General features: G+C 37.8%; 1 protein-coding gene and 1 long non-coding RNA gene across 9 annotated transcripts in view; one reads left to right on the top strand and one right to left on the bottom strand.

Annotated features, from left to right (window-relative positions):
• NCKAP1 (NCK associated protein 1) overlaps nt 1-16,771 on the bottom strand; it is a 66,572-nt gene that overhangs the window by 23,868 nt on the left and 25,933 nt on the right. For 3 of the 5 annotated variants that reach the window (XM_090144424.1, XM_090144422.1, XM_031604382.2), the window contains 11 exons: nt 9,851-9,943; nt 9,636-9,692; nt 8,585-8,727; nt 8,407-8,497; nt 6,134-6,271; nt 5,428-5,476; nt 4,804-4,960; nt 4,138-4,194; nt 3,518-3,614; nt 3,224-3,330; nt 1,469-1,601 (listed from right to left, as the gene is read on the bottom strand). In XM_090144424.1, coding sequence (XP_090000550.1) covers nt 1,469-1,601; nt 3,224-3,330; nt 3,518-3,614; nt 4,138-4,194; nt 4,804-4,960; nt 5,428-5,476; nt 6,134-6,271; nt 8,407-8,497; nt 8,585-8,727; nt 9,636-9,692; nt 9,851-9,943 — 1,122 coding nt within the window. The remainder of the gene's footprint in view (nt 1-1,468; nt 1,602-3,223; nt 3,331-3,517; nt 3,615-4,137; nt 4,195-4,803; nt 4,961-5,427; nt 5,477-6,133; nt 6,272-8,406; nt 8,498-8,584; nt 8,728-9,635; nt 9,693-9,850; nt 9,944-16,771) is intronic. The other 2 variants (XM_090144423.1, XM_031604383.2) reach the window with 1 other exon arrangement.
• The window catches only part of LOC116235929 (uncharacterized), a 125,592-nt gene that overhangs the window by 87,250 nt on the left and 21,571 nt on the right, over nt 1-16,771 (top strand). The gene's annotated exons all lie outside the window — the stretch shown is intronic.

The following is a 16,771-nucleotide window of genomic DNA, read 5'->3' as shown; positions in this document are numbered from 1 at the left end:
CAAGACAGAATATAACAGAGTCCAGATCAGAATCACTAAGCTTCCCACAGAACCATCTATCAATAGATTTCTACTGATATCAACTTGAGCGATTTACAACACTTTAAAGATAGTCTATCAAGTTTAGAAATCCTACAAAATGGAATAGTTTATGAAGAAGCAGTTTCAGCAATTAAGACCATATTTCTGTTGAATATAAGATTCATATAAAAGTAAAACCAAAGATTCAGATACACTTAACCTTTTGAATAACAGTAATATATAAACTGCTATAGAAACTGTCTGAATAGTTTGTTAAAATGAACAGCAGAGGAGACAGGTTCCACCTTCTGGTCACTGATGCACTACTTCAAGTATGAAAGTTACTTTTGAAAACAACAAAAAAGCCTAATATTCAACAAAAGCTTCTCCAGTTTGAGTAGCTCCTGTGTTCACTGAATTTGGGCTCCACCTCGTGGTCACTTGGAAATCTTATCAAAGCACTTCAGAAATCTTGACAGTTATTCAGGAGAAGAGAAGAGTAAGTGCTTTGACAGCGCAGGGCTGAGTGACACTACATCAGCTCCTAGGCAGCTCAGAAGCTCCCCAGTGTATATTCACTTGCAGTGATGAGAAAGGTAATGAAGGAGACCACAGTAAAACACTCTCTGGTGACACCTACAAATACTTGACTTCATATTTAGGTTTAAGCAGGTGAAGCTACCTCACTTGTCCATTTTTTTCAGGGAGCAAACAGGAATGCAGACTGATAACTCGTTACTGGAATGATACAGCACTGACTTCAAATACTTAAATTACTTCTTCAATACACTGAATCCAAACAAGAGAAGCCATCCATTTATAAAGTATATTACAAAAGGATACCAGGGATTCCTGTTTCTCTCTGGTTTCACTTGCCACCATTTGTTAAATGACACAAGCCATATTTTCTCCATTGTGTCAGAAAGCAGAAGCATTAAACAGCATTAAAGGTGTTACTTAGGCAGCACTGCGGCTCACAAAAGACTTCAAAGAAGAAACATTGTACATAAAAGAATCATAGCGAGCAAGATCAGCTTGACACTGTTGCAAGCACAAATACTTTGTTCCCTACTCAAAAGTAGCAGAGCAAAACTCTATCTTGCTCAATAAAAAAGCAGAAGCATTCCTGAAAACGTAAAAGGAACCCCAGGCCTCCAGGATAACCCTTTCAAAAAAAATTCTTGCCCATCCGTACAGTCTAATATTAAGACAAATTACAGCTTGCTCCTTGAGGAGAAAGGAAGGTCTCTAAAAAAAAAACACTGCTTAATAACATTTTGGTATTCATACAGCAAACAAAGGCACAAGTCTAAATCCTAGAATTAAGCAGTAAGCTCAGATACTTGGCCTTGTTCCATGACATTAATCAAAACCCACAAAACCAAATATGGTTTATCAAGACATTTTGGACAAAAAACCCAGGACCCAAACCATGCCCTTGTCATACCTGAACAAGCTCATTCAAGACCACTGCATCAAAGCCAGAGAGATACTGCACGTAGTATCTCTGCATCACAGGTCCGTATTTTCGCACATGCGCTCTGAGCTCCTCCATGTAGAATATCAGCTCAGCTATGTGCCTATGCAAAAAGACAAAGGAAAGTTTACAAACATGGAGTATGAAAAATATTAAAGACTTCTATCAGTACAATGCTTCCCATGGGGATTTCCTCCTAAACCTTGCTTTTAAGACTATTATTTACAGGTAACCTTTGTATTAAAATATTACCTCACATTATATAATATTTTCGTAAGAAATTTTCTCTGTAAGGTAAAATCCACTCACTTGGAAATAAATTAACAGGATCCCCCTCACAGAGGTTCCTGTAACTACCCATTTCTTTCTGAAGAAGCCCTTTTACAATGGTCAATTAAAAAGAAAAAGCTTAAGTGTTAAGTGTGAAAAACAGAATTGTAATTGCTTATCTCAGCTCTAGTCAGAAGATCTTTATTCTACAAACCCATGATCTTACAAGATGTAAGATGTCCTCCTCTGCACAGAGGATACTGCACATGTAGACATGAATAAACTAAAAATAGTTGACACTGAGCAATTTTCTATGAGTAACACTATCAGTGTTCTAACACCTGCGACTCCTAGCTAAAACTGAAAGCTTAAATTGCTCTCTCAATTATTAGACTGATAGCTTCCTGGATTAAGCCCAATGCTATGTGAGAAACAATCAGATGGCTTGACAAACTTATCCTGCATGCTTTTCTTTTGAGGGACCAACTCTGCTCATTTACCTATTTCAAAAAGACCGAGAACTCAGCCAAGAGAAGCCCAAGAATACATGGAGTTAGAATTACAGTTTCAAATCTAGGGTTATGACACAAAAATGAGATATGACAGAGATAACAGTACGTTATGTCTATAAATCAAACTGAGTAACTGTAATGGCAGCTAACTACTCCAACTGTCCAGGTGTACCACCTGGGAAATCACAATACAGCCACCTTTACTGTTGTTCAGAAGAGGTAGACAAAAAGATTCCTGCAAACATTTTAGAAAGGTATCTTATTTATCTGCAGTACTGCCATCCCTTCCACACAGCTCAGAGAAGAAAACCCCAGGTTTTCCTATTTCAGCTCTAGAAATACCCTTGTGGTCATCATTTGTCAAGTGGATATGATTTCAGATTTTATTCCCAAGATCAAACTACTATGCTCTCTCATCTTGAAAACAGTGCATGGACAACTAGCTCTCTTCTTTCTACTCACACTCATAAGATTTCTTAATCTTCTCTCTCATTTTTCCTTTCTGTTTATGACGACACTAGTACGATATTATCTGAATAAACCTTGTCTGATTGATATGACAGCTCTGCTATTTATCATCATCAGGAGATGTTCTACAGATCAATCTCCAGGACAGTTTGTTAATTTGTTCAATAGAGTCAACAATGATGACCATACAAGATTTTTTTTCCCCCTCCTTTCTTAGAGGGAAAAAAAAGCATAAGGTTAGTCATTTTCCTTTACAAATAAATCTTCAGCAGAAAATGAATTGTTACCATTGGTCCAGCAGTTTCTAACACAATAAATACTTCTGCTTCTCTATTTTGATGGGAAATTAGCATTGTCCCCAAATAGTCCCAGTTCTCCTACCAAGTTATGAATCCTTCATACTTGCCTTCAACTATATTTCCATATATAGTTCTTGTAAATATTAAAGCTATCACACTACAAATTGTTAACGTACTTATCTATGAAATCATCTGCACTCTTCTTTGGCATGTTATCTGCGTGACGAAGAAGCCAAATAATTTCATCACGAGCGAAGGATAATGCCATAAATACAAAAAGTGCCTGAAAAAGAAAAATAATACTTAAGGTTTGTACAACAGTAGGACACTTTGTGAACACTAAGACAACTAAAATGAAAGAATCTTAGAACCTAAGCAGGTTTTACCTCAGAGTATGGAAGGTTTTGCCCTCCCTCAAATGACACCAATGAACAAACTACAAGGCAAGATGAAACCAGACTGGTAATTACCTTGGGGCCCAGCAGGCCTGGCTGATCAGACAGGACTGTAGCCAGTTCTTTGAGTGCAGAACGTAAAAACTTGCGTCTCTCTCTGTGCATCGAACCGCTGCATCAAAGGAACAAATCCAAACATCATCCAACATGCAAATCACAAGCACTTGACTCATTCCAGACATTTAAGGCCCACCTCTTATCACATCAACTTCAAAATTTCAGTATTTCAAAGGACATGATTCATTTGAAATTAGCACCTCCACCATCCACACTGCATATTCCTGAAGTAATGTAAAATTTAAAAAACAGAGTCCTCTGCTCCAGCCTGCGATTTGCATTTGACTCCACTAAAACATTTCTATTCAATTAACATTTACATTAAGTAACTAGACAAAAAGAAACTAGAGAATACATAAACTAAATGCTCTGAAAATCTGACAAATAATATAGGACTCAATAAGTTCAGTTGATAGTGGCATACTACTAAGCAAATCCAAAAAAGTCAATGTCTGGTCTTTCTTGAAAACGCACAATTCAATTGGGATTCAACAAGTCCTGTTTATAAAGTCTATGTAACTTCACTGAGAAGAACATTCAACACTAGTATCCCCCAGAAAACTCTTTAAGACACTCACGCATGTGAAACAGCAGCTTCTTTACACTCTCTGATGTCATTAATACGCTTGTTGTAGCTGTAAGTAAAAGAACAACCCAAGATGGTCAGAAAGAATCAGGTGCACAATCTAGAAAGAATTGAGACTTGCAAGGAACTGCAATTCCAAAGCAAGCAGGGTACAGCAGAAAGCTGAAGTAAGACTTCTTTCCACATCCAGATCTAAATGCTTAAACCAGATACTCAAGCCAAAAAACACTCTCTACTGAAGTGCTCCTGCTGTTCTTTGGTAGAGGACCCCACTTTTGCCCGAGTTTTTGCATGATCTATTGCAAAAATAGTGACAAATGCTTGCAACTTTTCAAGCACACTCTTCATTCATGACATTGTTTCTCTTCCCTAGATTCATGGGCACTAATTTTAAATGCTTGCCATTTCAGAGACCAATTCACCAGAAATTTTCACAACTAAGAATAAAGACAAAACAAAAGCAAAAAACATGACAGTTATGAAACAGGCTCTTGGAAGTTGTGCATTAAAGAAACAGTCACAATACTAAGAATTTTTTTTTTAATTGATTACCTGTAAGTGGAGCTCGAATGCAGTAGAACTGATGTTTTCAGACTAGTTCTTAAAGAAATGATACACTTTCAATACAAGAAAGAAGAAAAGGAAAATGAAAACTTACCCTCGTATGTTTACAAATAAGTCTTCTGCAGCTTTGTGAATATGGAATACTTCATCTCTAAACAGAGCCAAGCAAGAGCTGCTTTGAAGTGCAAGTTTCCAAAGGTTCAAAGCTGTCGCGTCACTATTTAGGACTCCATGGCACAAAATAAATCCAACTTCAGAAGTTCATGTCAACGTGTGTCATAAACAAGATGCACAAAGACAGTAAGAGAAGAACAGTGAAATTATAGGTATTTTCTCTTAAAGTGGACAACAGTTTATTGATCAACTCCTTAATGGAAAACATGTAGTTTACACACATGAAAATACTCCACAATACACTGCAGTAGAGGAATCCTTACATGCCTGTAACAAATTACTCATAGTTTTACAACAACTATTTTCATGTGAATTACTAAAACCCCAATTTTTTGTCAACGTCCAGACTAAACTCATGGCAATCTACGTTCCAGCAAAAGCTGAATTCTAGCTTCACTACATATAGAATACGATCCATAAAACTGCGATCAAATGAAGCCCTTTGGAATCTTTTGTACAGCACAGAAACACAAACTGCCTATTAAATGTTAGTTCTTCTCTTTTTTAAATACAAGCATGAGCTATTTCAGAAGATTTTACTCACAAATAATCCATTTTTCCATTGCATCCAGAGAGAGGTATTCACATGGCATCTGTTGAAAAAACAGTAATTTGCAGCAAACTATTTGTATACAAGATATTACAGAAGAAGTACGTTTTGGAAAAAGGGATAAATAAGTCTCAAATGCTGATGAACCATGGAAGATTGCTTCTGACTGCTAAACAAGTCACTGCTTTAGAAACTAGGAGATGGAACATTACATGAACATGCAATACTCGCAGATACCTTGGAAAAAATATATTTTGACATTGCATTTAAGAACAAAAGACTTTTGATGTTTCCCAATCACAACAGGATAACTGCTTGATTTTTCTCCCCCAAAACATGACTAATCCTATCCCAACTGAGACAAACATTGAAAACAGTAAACATTTTAAAGAATGCATCAGTTCTGATTTCCAGTCTGTTGACCCCAAGCCATCTGACAGTTCACAAGATTCCTTCGCTCTACACTGTAGCAGTAACACCACTTCCCTTATTATCAAATTTTAGAAATAAAGGCATGGGCTAATTCAACAGAAGTATTTCTATCTACAAAAGGATGCAATTTTCCCAACAAACTTATTTATCTCCCTGATTAGAAGCCTTGTAAAGGTTACCAAACAGAAAACAAATCAAATCATCCCTACGTTATTTTACAGACAACCCTGCTTAACTTTATCTTATACATCAAATTAAAAGGCCATACTGTGTCAGACTGTGCAGGATTAAGCATTGTACTGGGTGCACTGATGAGGCTCAGTAGTTGTGCGTTTCTCCACTGGTCAGCTGAGAGATTTCTTCGAGGATAGACCATCTGGAGTGAAATCAGAGCATCTGAAAGGGACTGAAAAAGAGACAAATAAAACTGGTTAGAATCTATGGTAATGCAATAGCACAAGAGTCTTAATTCACAAAGCGATGAGAAATTAAAATTTATACCAACAGCTACATACTAGATCTGAAGTTCAAAACCTTCCATAATTCAAGCATAAGAGAAACTGAATATTTTATTAGTGCTGTTTTCTCAGGGTTATTACCAATGATCACCAATTTATTTTAATGAAACAATTCTGAAATTTAACTTGAGTTTAAAGCCACTGTGCCTAATTCATTTCACAGACAGAAGACTATACTAGGCTGAAGTGAAGGATGAAGAGAAGCTGTTTTTTATTTGTCTGTGTAAATGGAGTTAGAAAATTCTCCACTCAGAATTATTCCACACAGAAGAAAGAAGTAGAGGGATAATACATCTGTGACAGCTAAAAGCTGTTCACTATTTATTCAAGCATCTCACCTATTGTGTTATTCCCTTCTCTGCCACTTATTTTATTAGGTCCCCTGCTTTTTGCTAGCAGATTAGTACTATTCTGAGCAGTCATTACAGGAGCACCTTTATAACAGATTAAGCATATCCAAATAATTCTGGTCCCACGTGCTTTTTCCTGGTCTTCCATACCAATACTGGTGCTTGCATGAGCCCTCAGGGAGCCAGGATCTAAGCATTAAGGCAGCACAGAAGTTCACTCAGGCAAAAGAAAAAAAAAAAGTTCTCAGCTGAAGCTAATTTAAAGGGCTAAACAACTGTCAGGGCTACTACAGAGTTGTGGGAAGATGGAAGAACAACTTAAATGTGTAGATCCATGACAATTTAAGTATTTGTGCAGTAGCTGCCTGAAGGGATCCTTGACCCCAATTTATTCCTCTAGCAGAGAATCAGAAGAAAAACAGAATTTGGACTGGCAAATGGCTTTACAAAACATTTCAAAGGAAAAGACAGGTCCATTATTAAACACAAATGCATAAACAAAGATGGTACAGAAAAGCGAAGCACCAGAATGTGCACAATAAAAGGTTAACTGCAAATCAGATCCTTAGCAATCTCTCTTAATAAGACAGGAATCACACACAGGAAAATGTAACAAAGGTGAGATTACTGATCATTTAGACAAATAAGTAGTATTCAACAACTATTTAGAGTACTACTTAGAAAAATAGTTGGAAATGTTTCAACTTCTAGTGATTATCTTCAAAAGATAAGGCTATAAATAAAATCTCAAGGAGGAGGAAAGAAGGAAAACACAACCAGTACCTAGATTTCAAAGCACAAAGCAAAAATCCATGTAAAAACCTTCAGGCAATTATTTACTACTTAAGTTAAAATCTGGCAAAAAAAAATTCAAAATGAGTTGTTAGGCAAACAATTTGAAAGCACCTGGAAAATAACACCTATATAAATGACAACCATTGTGGTTTGGTCGGCACTGACCACAACAGACAAATTTGGTTTCCTCTGTCAGAGCAGTAAGCCTCACAGACACTTGGCAAGTAATAACAGGGTACAGGTACACGCTGATTGTCTCAAGGCTTCACTTTTCCCAGGTATTCGCAGATGAAAATACAGCCTAGATAAATTATCACAGAACTGGTGCACAACCAGATGTGTGAGAATACAAAATGTTTTAAGAAGTACAAGAGAGGCTACAGACTCATTTAACTCAGTGAAGTCAACTGAGTAAGGTGCACAATGCCAGCTTTGCTCAGATGTTATTAATAAGACAGTGGTGATTAGCTGCCCCCCAGGATGCCAGATTTAAGGAAATCCCAAAGCAAAAACCCTCAGGTTACAAAACAGAAAGAAACATTCAACTAAGATGGTAAACCCAAAGAGAACTCGTTACTTAAGAGACCTCCTTCACTTCAAGCTACAAATCAAAACATACAGAATCAGCTACACCCGATTTTTAAGCAATTTTTACTCCTCACTGAATAAGCTGGAACATTACCAAAGCATCACAGCATTCCTGCACTTCTGGATTTTCATTCACTGAGATATCAATCTCTAGCCCCAACCATCCATTGTAAATAACATCTGTAAAATTTGTACCTAAGAGCCTTGACAAAAGCTCTTGTATATTTTCTTTCTGATCTCTGTTTCTCTCAAATAAGGTTACTGTGTTCCTGTGAAAAGTGGTTACATACTTTACTGTGAGGTACAAATTCCTCCATCATTTTCTTTAAAGGATTTTCATAATCCACAATCATCTGGCCAAGACGTGGATATTCTCTGTCACTTGAAAAGAGAAAAAAACAACAATAATTCACTGAGGTGTAATGATTACTTCTTTAAAAACACATTTCCTACACAACAGATTCCTACCTTGCTCCGTGTGTCATTTCATGAGCATAGTTATACAATCCAATGATAGCCTTCCTTTCTTCAATTCGAGACAGCAGTATCATTAGTGTAGTGTAGGTTATAATCAAATCTAGGTAGTTCTTTGTCAAATCAAAGTTTACAGTCTAGAGGTAAAAAAAAAACAAAAACAAACAAGAAATCTTATTCTAAAACCTTCAGAAATAAGCATAAAACTTTTTCTTCTTATTGCCACCCATTTTTGGCATTTTTAAAATACAACTGACTGTCTTGATCAGTGTTTTTGTCCTGCTTGTATGTAGACTTTGTATGTTCTTAATTTATTCATCCAAATGCCCAGAAATGTTTTTATTTGTGAAAGCAATCACACAAATAAACCCGTTCAGGCTCAAGTGTTGCAGCTGGCAGACAAGAAAGCTTTTCTTGGATGTTACCAACAGTTAACAAGTGCCTAGCCTCCAGACTAGATTTTAATCAGACTCTTATGTATAAAGCCAGCAGATACCCACTCACCTGCCACAACCATTCCATAAGAAAGTCAACCAAAGTTCTGAATGACTAAAACTAACAAGGTGACACAATGTACAATAGGAAATAAAGATGAAACCAGGAGAAAATTGATTTTATTTAAAATGTAACACTTCTAGATACTTTTATTCTTGCTTTAGCCAAAAATAGTTAAGACCTCATACATCACACACACATTGATGGGACAACAGCAATATTCCTGGCTTTGAGCCTCACCCAATTCACAAATAAAGACTACAGTAAACTTCTAAGAATGCAGTTGCTATAAAGCAAAAAATGCTGTCTGTATTTTGCTGTTAATTACAGTCCATAATTAGCCTGTTCCAAAGGATGTATGTTCTGATATCACACTACTTAGAATGTTCACATCTCTAACTTTCATAATGCACGTATTTCTCTCCCATTTATAACTAGAGGTGTCATTTTTCTTGGCCTAGCATAAACAAATCTTCCTAATTCACCATGCAGAACACTCTGATTAGACACATTTTTTGTTGGCTTTTAACAGTTTAACCCAGAAACTTACAATATCAAAGAAGACTTGGCAAACATCAATAGTGTTCAGCAGCTCACAAACATGGTCCTTTGGAAAAAAAAAAAAAGGAATAATTTTCAAGACATTTAAGTAAATCACTTCACTATGCTTAGTGGATGTGATTATGCTGGTCTGAACAAACAGACCTATAAATTCAACTATCTTCATTTACAAATAGAAGACAAATCTCACATGCTGTACCTTACCTTAAATTCCATAACATCAACAAACGTGAAGTAGTACAATGCCAGGTTCTTCAAGATCTCTGACTTTTCTTTCTGTAGCTGAGCAAGCTGTTGCTAAAAGAAGAACAGAAACACGTTCACTGTTCCGAGAGCTTGAGAAGACAGCTGACAAATACTACCTGTAAGGTGCAGATTAACCACCAGGTCATAAAAGGAGGTTTTAACGCAGTTTTTTAAGACTGAAGCTCTATGTGTATCTTAAAGGCACACAAAGTTCTCAAAGCGGATCATTTAATAGCTGCTAACTATACTTTGGAGATAAAAACCAAATTAGTACACATTAGTACCAAAATCTTACTGTTTAGCTCAACTAGAGATAAAAATGGGTAGTTAGGAAAATAGTGTTATCATGTGCATTATTAGCAAAAGCAGAACAGTACGTGAGCACGAATCAGTATGACAAAAAAAATAACGACATTACTTGAGGTGGGAGAAAAGAAGGTGGCAGGTTACAAATTTTACTACAGGAAAACATTATGCTTTTGAATTCTGAACTTACCAAAAAGAATATCCAGGCAAAGCCACGTTAAGCATGCAAAATAAAATGTAGATACAAACATAAAATACAGTAACGGTTCTTTGACCAGTTCCATATAACACAATAATACATTCAAACAAAAGCAACAAAATAAAGAAACACAAAAGAAGCAAAACACTAGCAGTAGACACTGGTGGATAAAATGGAAGAGGCAAATGTGAATACAAAGGCATAAAATAGTCCACATGGATTGATTTGGTTTTGTTGTTGTTTTTTTTTTTTTAAACAAAGAAATCTCGTTTAATTTCCATATTCTTCAACACTTCCTTGGAGTCCAACAGCTCCCTTAAAAGATTGCAATTGAGAACAGAAAATGCAACTGTTAGAATAAATGGGATGGCTGTTCAATAGCTACATATCAGAGCCTCAAAGCACTACAAGGATCCAAATACTTAACCTCCAATATTCAGTTACTCATTACTGTCTCGATACGTGAATTAAAGCAGCCTCATGACACTTAATATGAAAGACTGCCCTCTAAGTGCCCGTGAGACTTACAGTTGATGAGCTCCACCCTGCCCATCAGTGTCAATGAAGCTCTCCCAGTGCACACCTTACACTCTAGCTGCCCAATACTCAGAGAATGGAGCACCAGAACCACCATCCACAGAGGAAAGAGCGCTTGATACATTCAGGATTGCTCTGCCAGTCCGCAGCTGTTACAGGATGAAAGCTCATTGCCTTACGTGTTTGAGTTCAGCCTCCAGCCTGGATGTTTAAAATACTTACTGCAAGTGAGTTGCATTTAAAATACTAAGCAAAAGCAGGGTTTATTTCTATGTAATTAAAAAAGCACGAATAGGATGAAACTGAAAAGCCATTTCATGAATCTTCTGTGACAGACTACGGGAGAGGAAAAAAGGGCTGTCATCACAAGTGCACACGTGTCTTAATGTCTCCTCCCTACTGCAATCCCAACCTGGGCTAAGCAAAGGGCAATGCTAAGGTGACAGAGTACTGTATGCAATACCTACAACTGAGTCTGAGCTTCGTGCTTCAAGGCCACAGCGTGGGGATGCACAGCAAACAGGAGATGGTGCTGGAAACTCTGCTTTCCAGAAATTCCAGGAAGTTGTTAAATAAATAAAAACATCTAGGGAAGCATTACTTGCACCCTAACCCATATTAAGGCATCACTGCTATACACTGTCACTTGGATTTTTACCTAGCCAACTGCAATCACTGTTAGCAAAGCATGGTGCAAGAAGGTCTCCTCATGCAACACAGACCGAACAGTGATATTTAAAAGCAGTTTACATCATGTAGGGTCTGGGACATTTATTTGCATTTTTATTGCTCAGGAATGTGGGTGTAGCTCTTACCACACCCACTGCAACAGGATTTTCCATTACCAATTTCCTAACAGCTGTTTAGATGCGTTAGGTACCATATTGCCTTGTATTTGCTTTGAGGCTGTTTTCCTCAGCTGTAATTCTCATCTCTCTATCAGCAAACACTTCTGTTTCCTACATTCAGCAGTAATTTTAAACAAGGATAAGCTGAAATATAACTATCATCACGATATTGTTTTCACTGCAGTTAACTGTGCCTTACTTACTGGTTAGACAGAAGAGTTTTATTTATTCTTCAAAAGCTTGAAGAACAAAACATACCAGCAAGGATGTCAATGACACTGTTAAACAAGGTTAATTAGACTTAAGACATATGAAGAGCAAGAATAGAAAAAAAATCATGTATATGAAATCATTAACAAACCAGCAGTTTGTTAAACACATTATCTGCAAGTGAGAAACTGACCTTTACCAAGCTTTTGTGTTTTTTTCATATTAACCCCTAAATCTTGAAACAACTGATTACATTCATAGAGAATGTATCTTAAAAGAAACAGGAATCAAACCAGCAATCACAAGCCAGCATCATTTAAAGCTCGTATGAATGCTCAGTGTGAGAGTAACAACACTGATGCTGGCATATTACAGTACATAGGAATACACAAGAAAAACAGAAGACAACTGAAAAAGGCTGTAAGGGAATTGCATGCAGAAAAATAGGATAACCACAGCTCTGTAACTACTGAATCATTTACCTGACTAGCAGCAGCAGCATGCGCACAGATGTCTGATACCATGATCCAAGAGTAGATGATAGGTAGGGGAATTCTCCAATTTCTACATACTGACATCTTTCCTGCATTAAATAGTGTAGTTCTTTCTTTACAAACCAACGCTGTTCTGTCGTTACTACAATGCCCTCAGAGGACACAACATCACCTTTCAGCTTGCTAGCTGGAATATATGCCCCCAAAGCAGTATTACAAAGTCTGACTGCTACAATTCAGGGATACAGGGAAAACACTCACTGACAGTATTCTTGATATTATTTGTTTTATTCCATATGCCTGCCACACATAGTCTTTCAATGAATACTTCAAAAATTCAATTCATTTGAATGGAATTCTGCATCTACAAAAACCACTGCAGCACAGTGGAAAGAGAAGGAGAATCTAACTACCTGAAGAAAAAGTTTTAAGTAGTGTAAATTAACTGCAGAATGATAAACGTGCCCTTGATTTTCTCTCCAATTAAAAGCAGACTCTCAAGTGGCAGTCTGCACATAAAGAAGATGTTACAAAATATTTAACATTTTTACTAACTAATGCATTTGTACCATATGATCTATTTTTGGTTAGTTTTCAAGTTTCTAGCACCAAGGCAGCTTTCCTGAAAAGGAAATAACCCGCCATGGCCCTCCACAACTGCTACTGTGTGCAGGGCCTGCTCTTTGGGCAGGAGGCCCTTCTTCAGAAGCTGATCTGCCAGCCTTCACCACATTTCCCTATTCCCTCAATTTTACACAAATTTCTGCATTAATTCCTACACTTAGCTCATTACACACTGCTGCATCATCCAAGCTTTGGTCACTGCTCTTGACGTCACTGTAGCAACCATTCATGGAGTAAAGTTGTCTGCCATGCTGTTGTACAGGCAAAAATGTTTGGGGCAAAAAAAGAAGTCCATCTACCTGCACACTTAACATTCACAGCCTGAAACTGGGAAGAAACTTCATTCAAGACGCATGACAGTTTTGAGATGCCATCTCTATCACCATCACCACACAACTAAGATACTGTTCAGGTATGAATGAGGGCACGGTGAGTTTGTTTGTGTTTTTCAATGGCCAGACTTTTAAGGACTGAAGACATCAGAATTACTACTGCACACGAAATGAAAACAGTAGGTATGACTTTATCAGAGCATGGCACTGGCAGAGCAGTTCAACTCTTGAATAATTCTTTGTAAAAATATAGACAAAAGGATAGCTGTTGCAGAGAAGGTATAGTTTCTTCTGAAAAAGTGTCATCACAGCATCCTATTCTCAAGTATTATTAAAAACAACAGCTAGTGCAAAGCTTAATAGAGACTGGTTGTTGCTTGGATTGCTTTATTCATGCAGGGCATCTCCTGCAAGCCAGATGATGCCTTGGGGAGCTCGGGGAAGCTAAGCTCATCTGCAGTGCCTACCGCACCATAGCTTCTTTGGGCAGCATGGGAGCTGAACAAACATCTGTGCAAGAAGGGCATGGCATCCTCTGACCCAGAAAGGTTTTTATCTTCCCAGCCAGGAAGCTGGATAGCTTTGTGGCAGCATACAGGGAGTGGGTTTTATTGCTTAAGCAATAAGGTGTCTGAAAAGTCAAGTCTCCAGGCAAGAGACCTAGCTCACCAGAAGGACATTTATTCTCAAGTTTACTGGCTAAGAGGATTAAGTTACCTGACTTTTAAATAACAGCTGCCATAGATTTTAATACCACACCATTCCCTGGAAAGTAAATGATTATTTTTAGTGAAGAAGTATTAATAATACATAAGACAGCACAGTTGAGACTCTGAAATAGTTTTTCATCCAGGAGAATTTCTATACTGTATCCACTAACACTGTGCAAATGGCAATACTAAGAGTTTCATTAAAAACAAACAAACCAACACCACTTGCTTTGTGGCACTGTACTGGAAAGAGCTGAAAGGAGTCATTTTAAAAGAGCACGATTTTAAGTACTTAAGTGTTTCGAAAAAGACGTAATCGGAAGCATCTACCACAAATTAAAATCAAGGTAGGTTATAAAACCCATCTTTAAATAACATTACAAGAAAATACTTAATAAAAGCATGCTTCAGCCAAGGAGGTCCAGCCAATGTGCGCCCCCCAGCACCCCTCCCACACTCAGCTCATTCTGTGCAGCCCAATCACTCTGAATCGAAACTACAAAAGGGAGAGCAAGCAGCCCGGACGTACATACTGTCATCTAAAGAGTGAAAGCCAGCACCCATGAAGAACAGTAAATAAAATTTAGAGTGAGATAGTTCATATGTACAGACCCTAACCCAGGGAGACTGGAAACGGTCTCACCGCTTGCACTCTGTTCTCATCTGATCTGATCCAGTCCCCTCCGACTCAAACCAGCAGATTGCAGTTGGAGTTAAAACAGGGAAATAGCTCTGAAAAGAATATCTCAAGAATTTGAAATCAACCTAAATGAGGGGATAAGAACTGGAATGTAGCTACTGACAAATCAAGATTAACGGAAGCATGGACACTTCCCCCACCAAGCAGACCTTACACACTTGTAAGGTTTCATCAGTCTGCTTGCTGGTAAGCAATGACTAAGTCGCAGCATCACCAGAAGACATTTCAAAATATAGGAAGTTTTTCTACAGGAAAAATGCTCAGGAGCAATCTGAGTAGATCAACATATGTTCAAGAAGGAATGCAGAAATTCTCACTACTTCCCATATGTGCTGGTTTGGAAAGCAGAAAGTGAGCTAGCTCTATTACATAAAACAGAATTTTACCTATGCAGGCAGTGGATTTTCACATCCTACCCACAGCATACAGATAACGTACATCTTCTCTCCCTCCATCTCCAGCTCCTCAGCGTGAAGTATTTTATTCTGTCTTTACAATGTAATTAAATGTTAGCATTGGCTAAGAAAAGAGTAATTTTTAGGTCCTACTGCATCAGGTGACTGTTCACACATAGTCACATATTTCACATACTATTAAGCAGTGCTACCTGGCTAGTCAACATCATTAACAGGCAATTGAAGAGCTCAGTCTTCACACTACTCATTTTCAAGGTTATATGGCTCTAGATAGTGACTGGAAAAGAAAGGGCAAATGTAAGGCTACTGGGAATGCCCTCTGACAAAAGGACAGAGTTATGAACTGATGAGGTCCTGAGTTATCTATAATCGATCTTTTGGAAGACAGACTCCTCCATTCAGTTTTTCTGCCTGGTCAGCAGGGATTCATCAGGTACTTCATTTTTGCTTGAACTGCTCACACTCTGTCACTCCTGCTGCAGTACTGAAAGTCAGCAGTTGTTGGACATGAATCTAGCACGACAGCATGTCAGAGAAGGATCACAATCAGCAGCCATGGTTTCAGTCAATGAAAATTTAAAGCTCTCTGTACTAAATGTTACAGAATCACTTGTTTCAACAGAATTAAAACGCACATTAAGATAAGGCACCCATTCAGCTAACGCAGAGACCACTCATATTCTTCAGGTTGTTCACCTTTGACACACAAAGCATTGCAAGTGATGTTATGTGAGAAACCCATGTAACAGCTAAGAATCAGTAAAAAAAAAAAAAAAATCAAAAATACAAGCACTAATCATTCTCTAACTGAATCCAAGCTTATTTGCTTGGCAACATCACCTACCGACACATCAGTAGGTAATACCAACTGTGTAGATGCACAATGCTAAGCAATGGAATCCAAAAATAGTCCTAAAAGGCTGTCCTCCAATTTTCATCTCAAGGACACAGGTTATGACGTCTCATGCACTTCCCCTGTAATTATCCTCAATAACGTTTTATTAACTGCTGTTCCCTTGTTCCAGTAAGCTTTTTGCCCTTCCCCATCTCTCATCATGTATCCCTGATGAGGGAACTCATTTTTAACTAACAGTGAGCACTGCTGGCCAATGGAGAAAGAAGACAAAGGAAGAACAAGTAGGGGAACAGTGTCCTCCTGACTTGGACTTGATACTCATGCCCTCCCAAAGCTAAGGTTTATGAACAGAAGTTTATCTCACATTGGACTTGAACTCTCCCTGCAATACAACATGACTTTCGTCCCACGAGGCACTGATTATAAAGGTCTATTTTGAAAGATATAACGCTATAAAAGAAATCTTTTAAGAGAAACAAACTGCTGTTTCCTGTGACCACGGATGCCTACTGCTGGAAGTCAAAATCTGTAGCTTAAACTGTGCTCCTATGTAATGCAGACTTTTCATAACCTGCCCTACTATCATTGCTTTCCTTCAATACGGTCCAGGCTGCCTCATGGTAAACAAGCAAAAAGCAACAATGAAA

This window comes from Phasianus colchicus, chromosome 7 (genome assembly GCF_987193195.1).
Source record: "Phasianus colchicus chromosome 7, bPhaCol1.hap1.1, whole genome shotgun sequence".
Classification (NCBI taxonomy): domain Eukaryota; kingdom Metazoa; phylum Chordata; class Aves; order Galliformes; family Phasianidae; genus Phasianus; species Phasianus colchicus.
The sequence above is the reverse complement of the archived record's forward strand: the minus strand, read 5'-3'. Positions and strand labels throughout refer to the sequence as shown.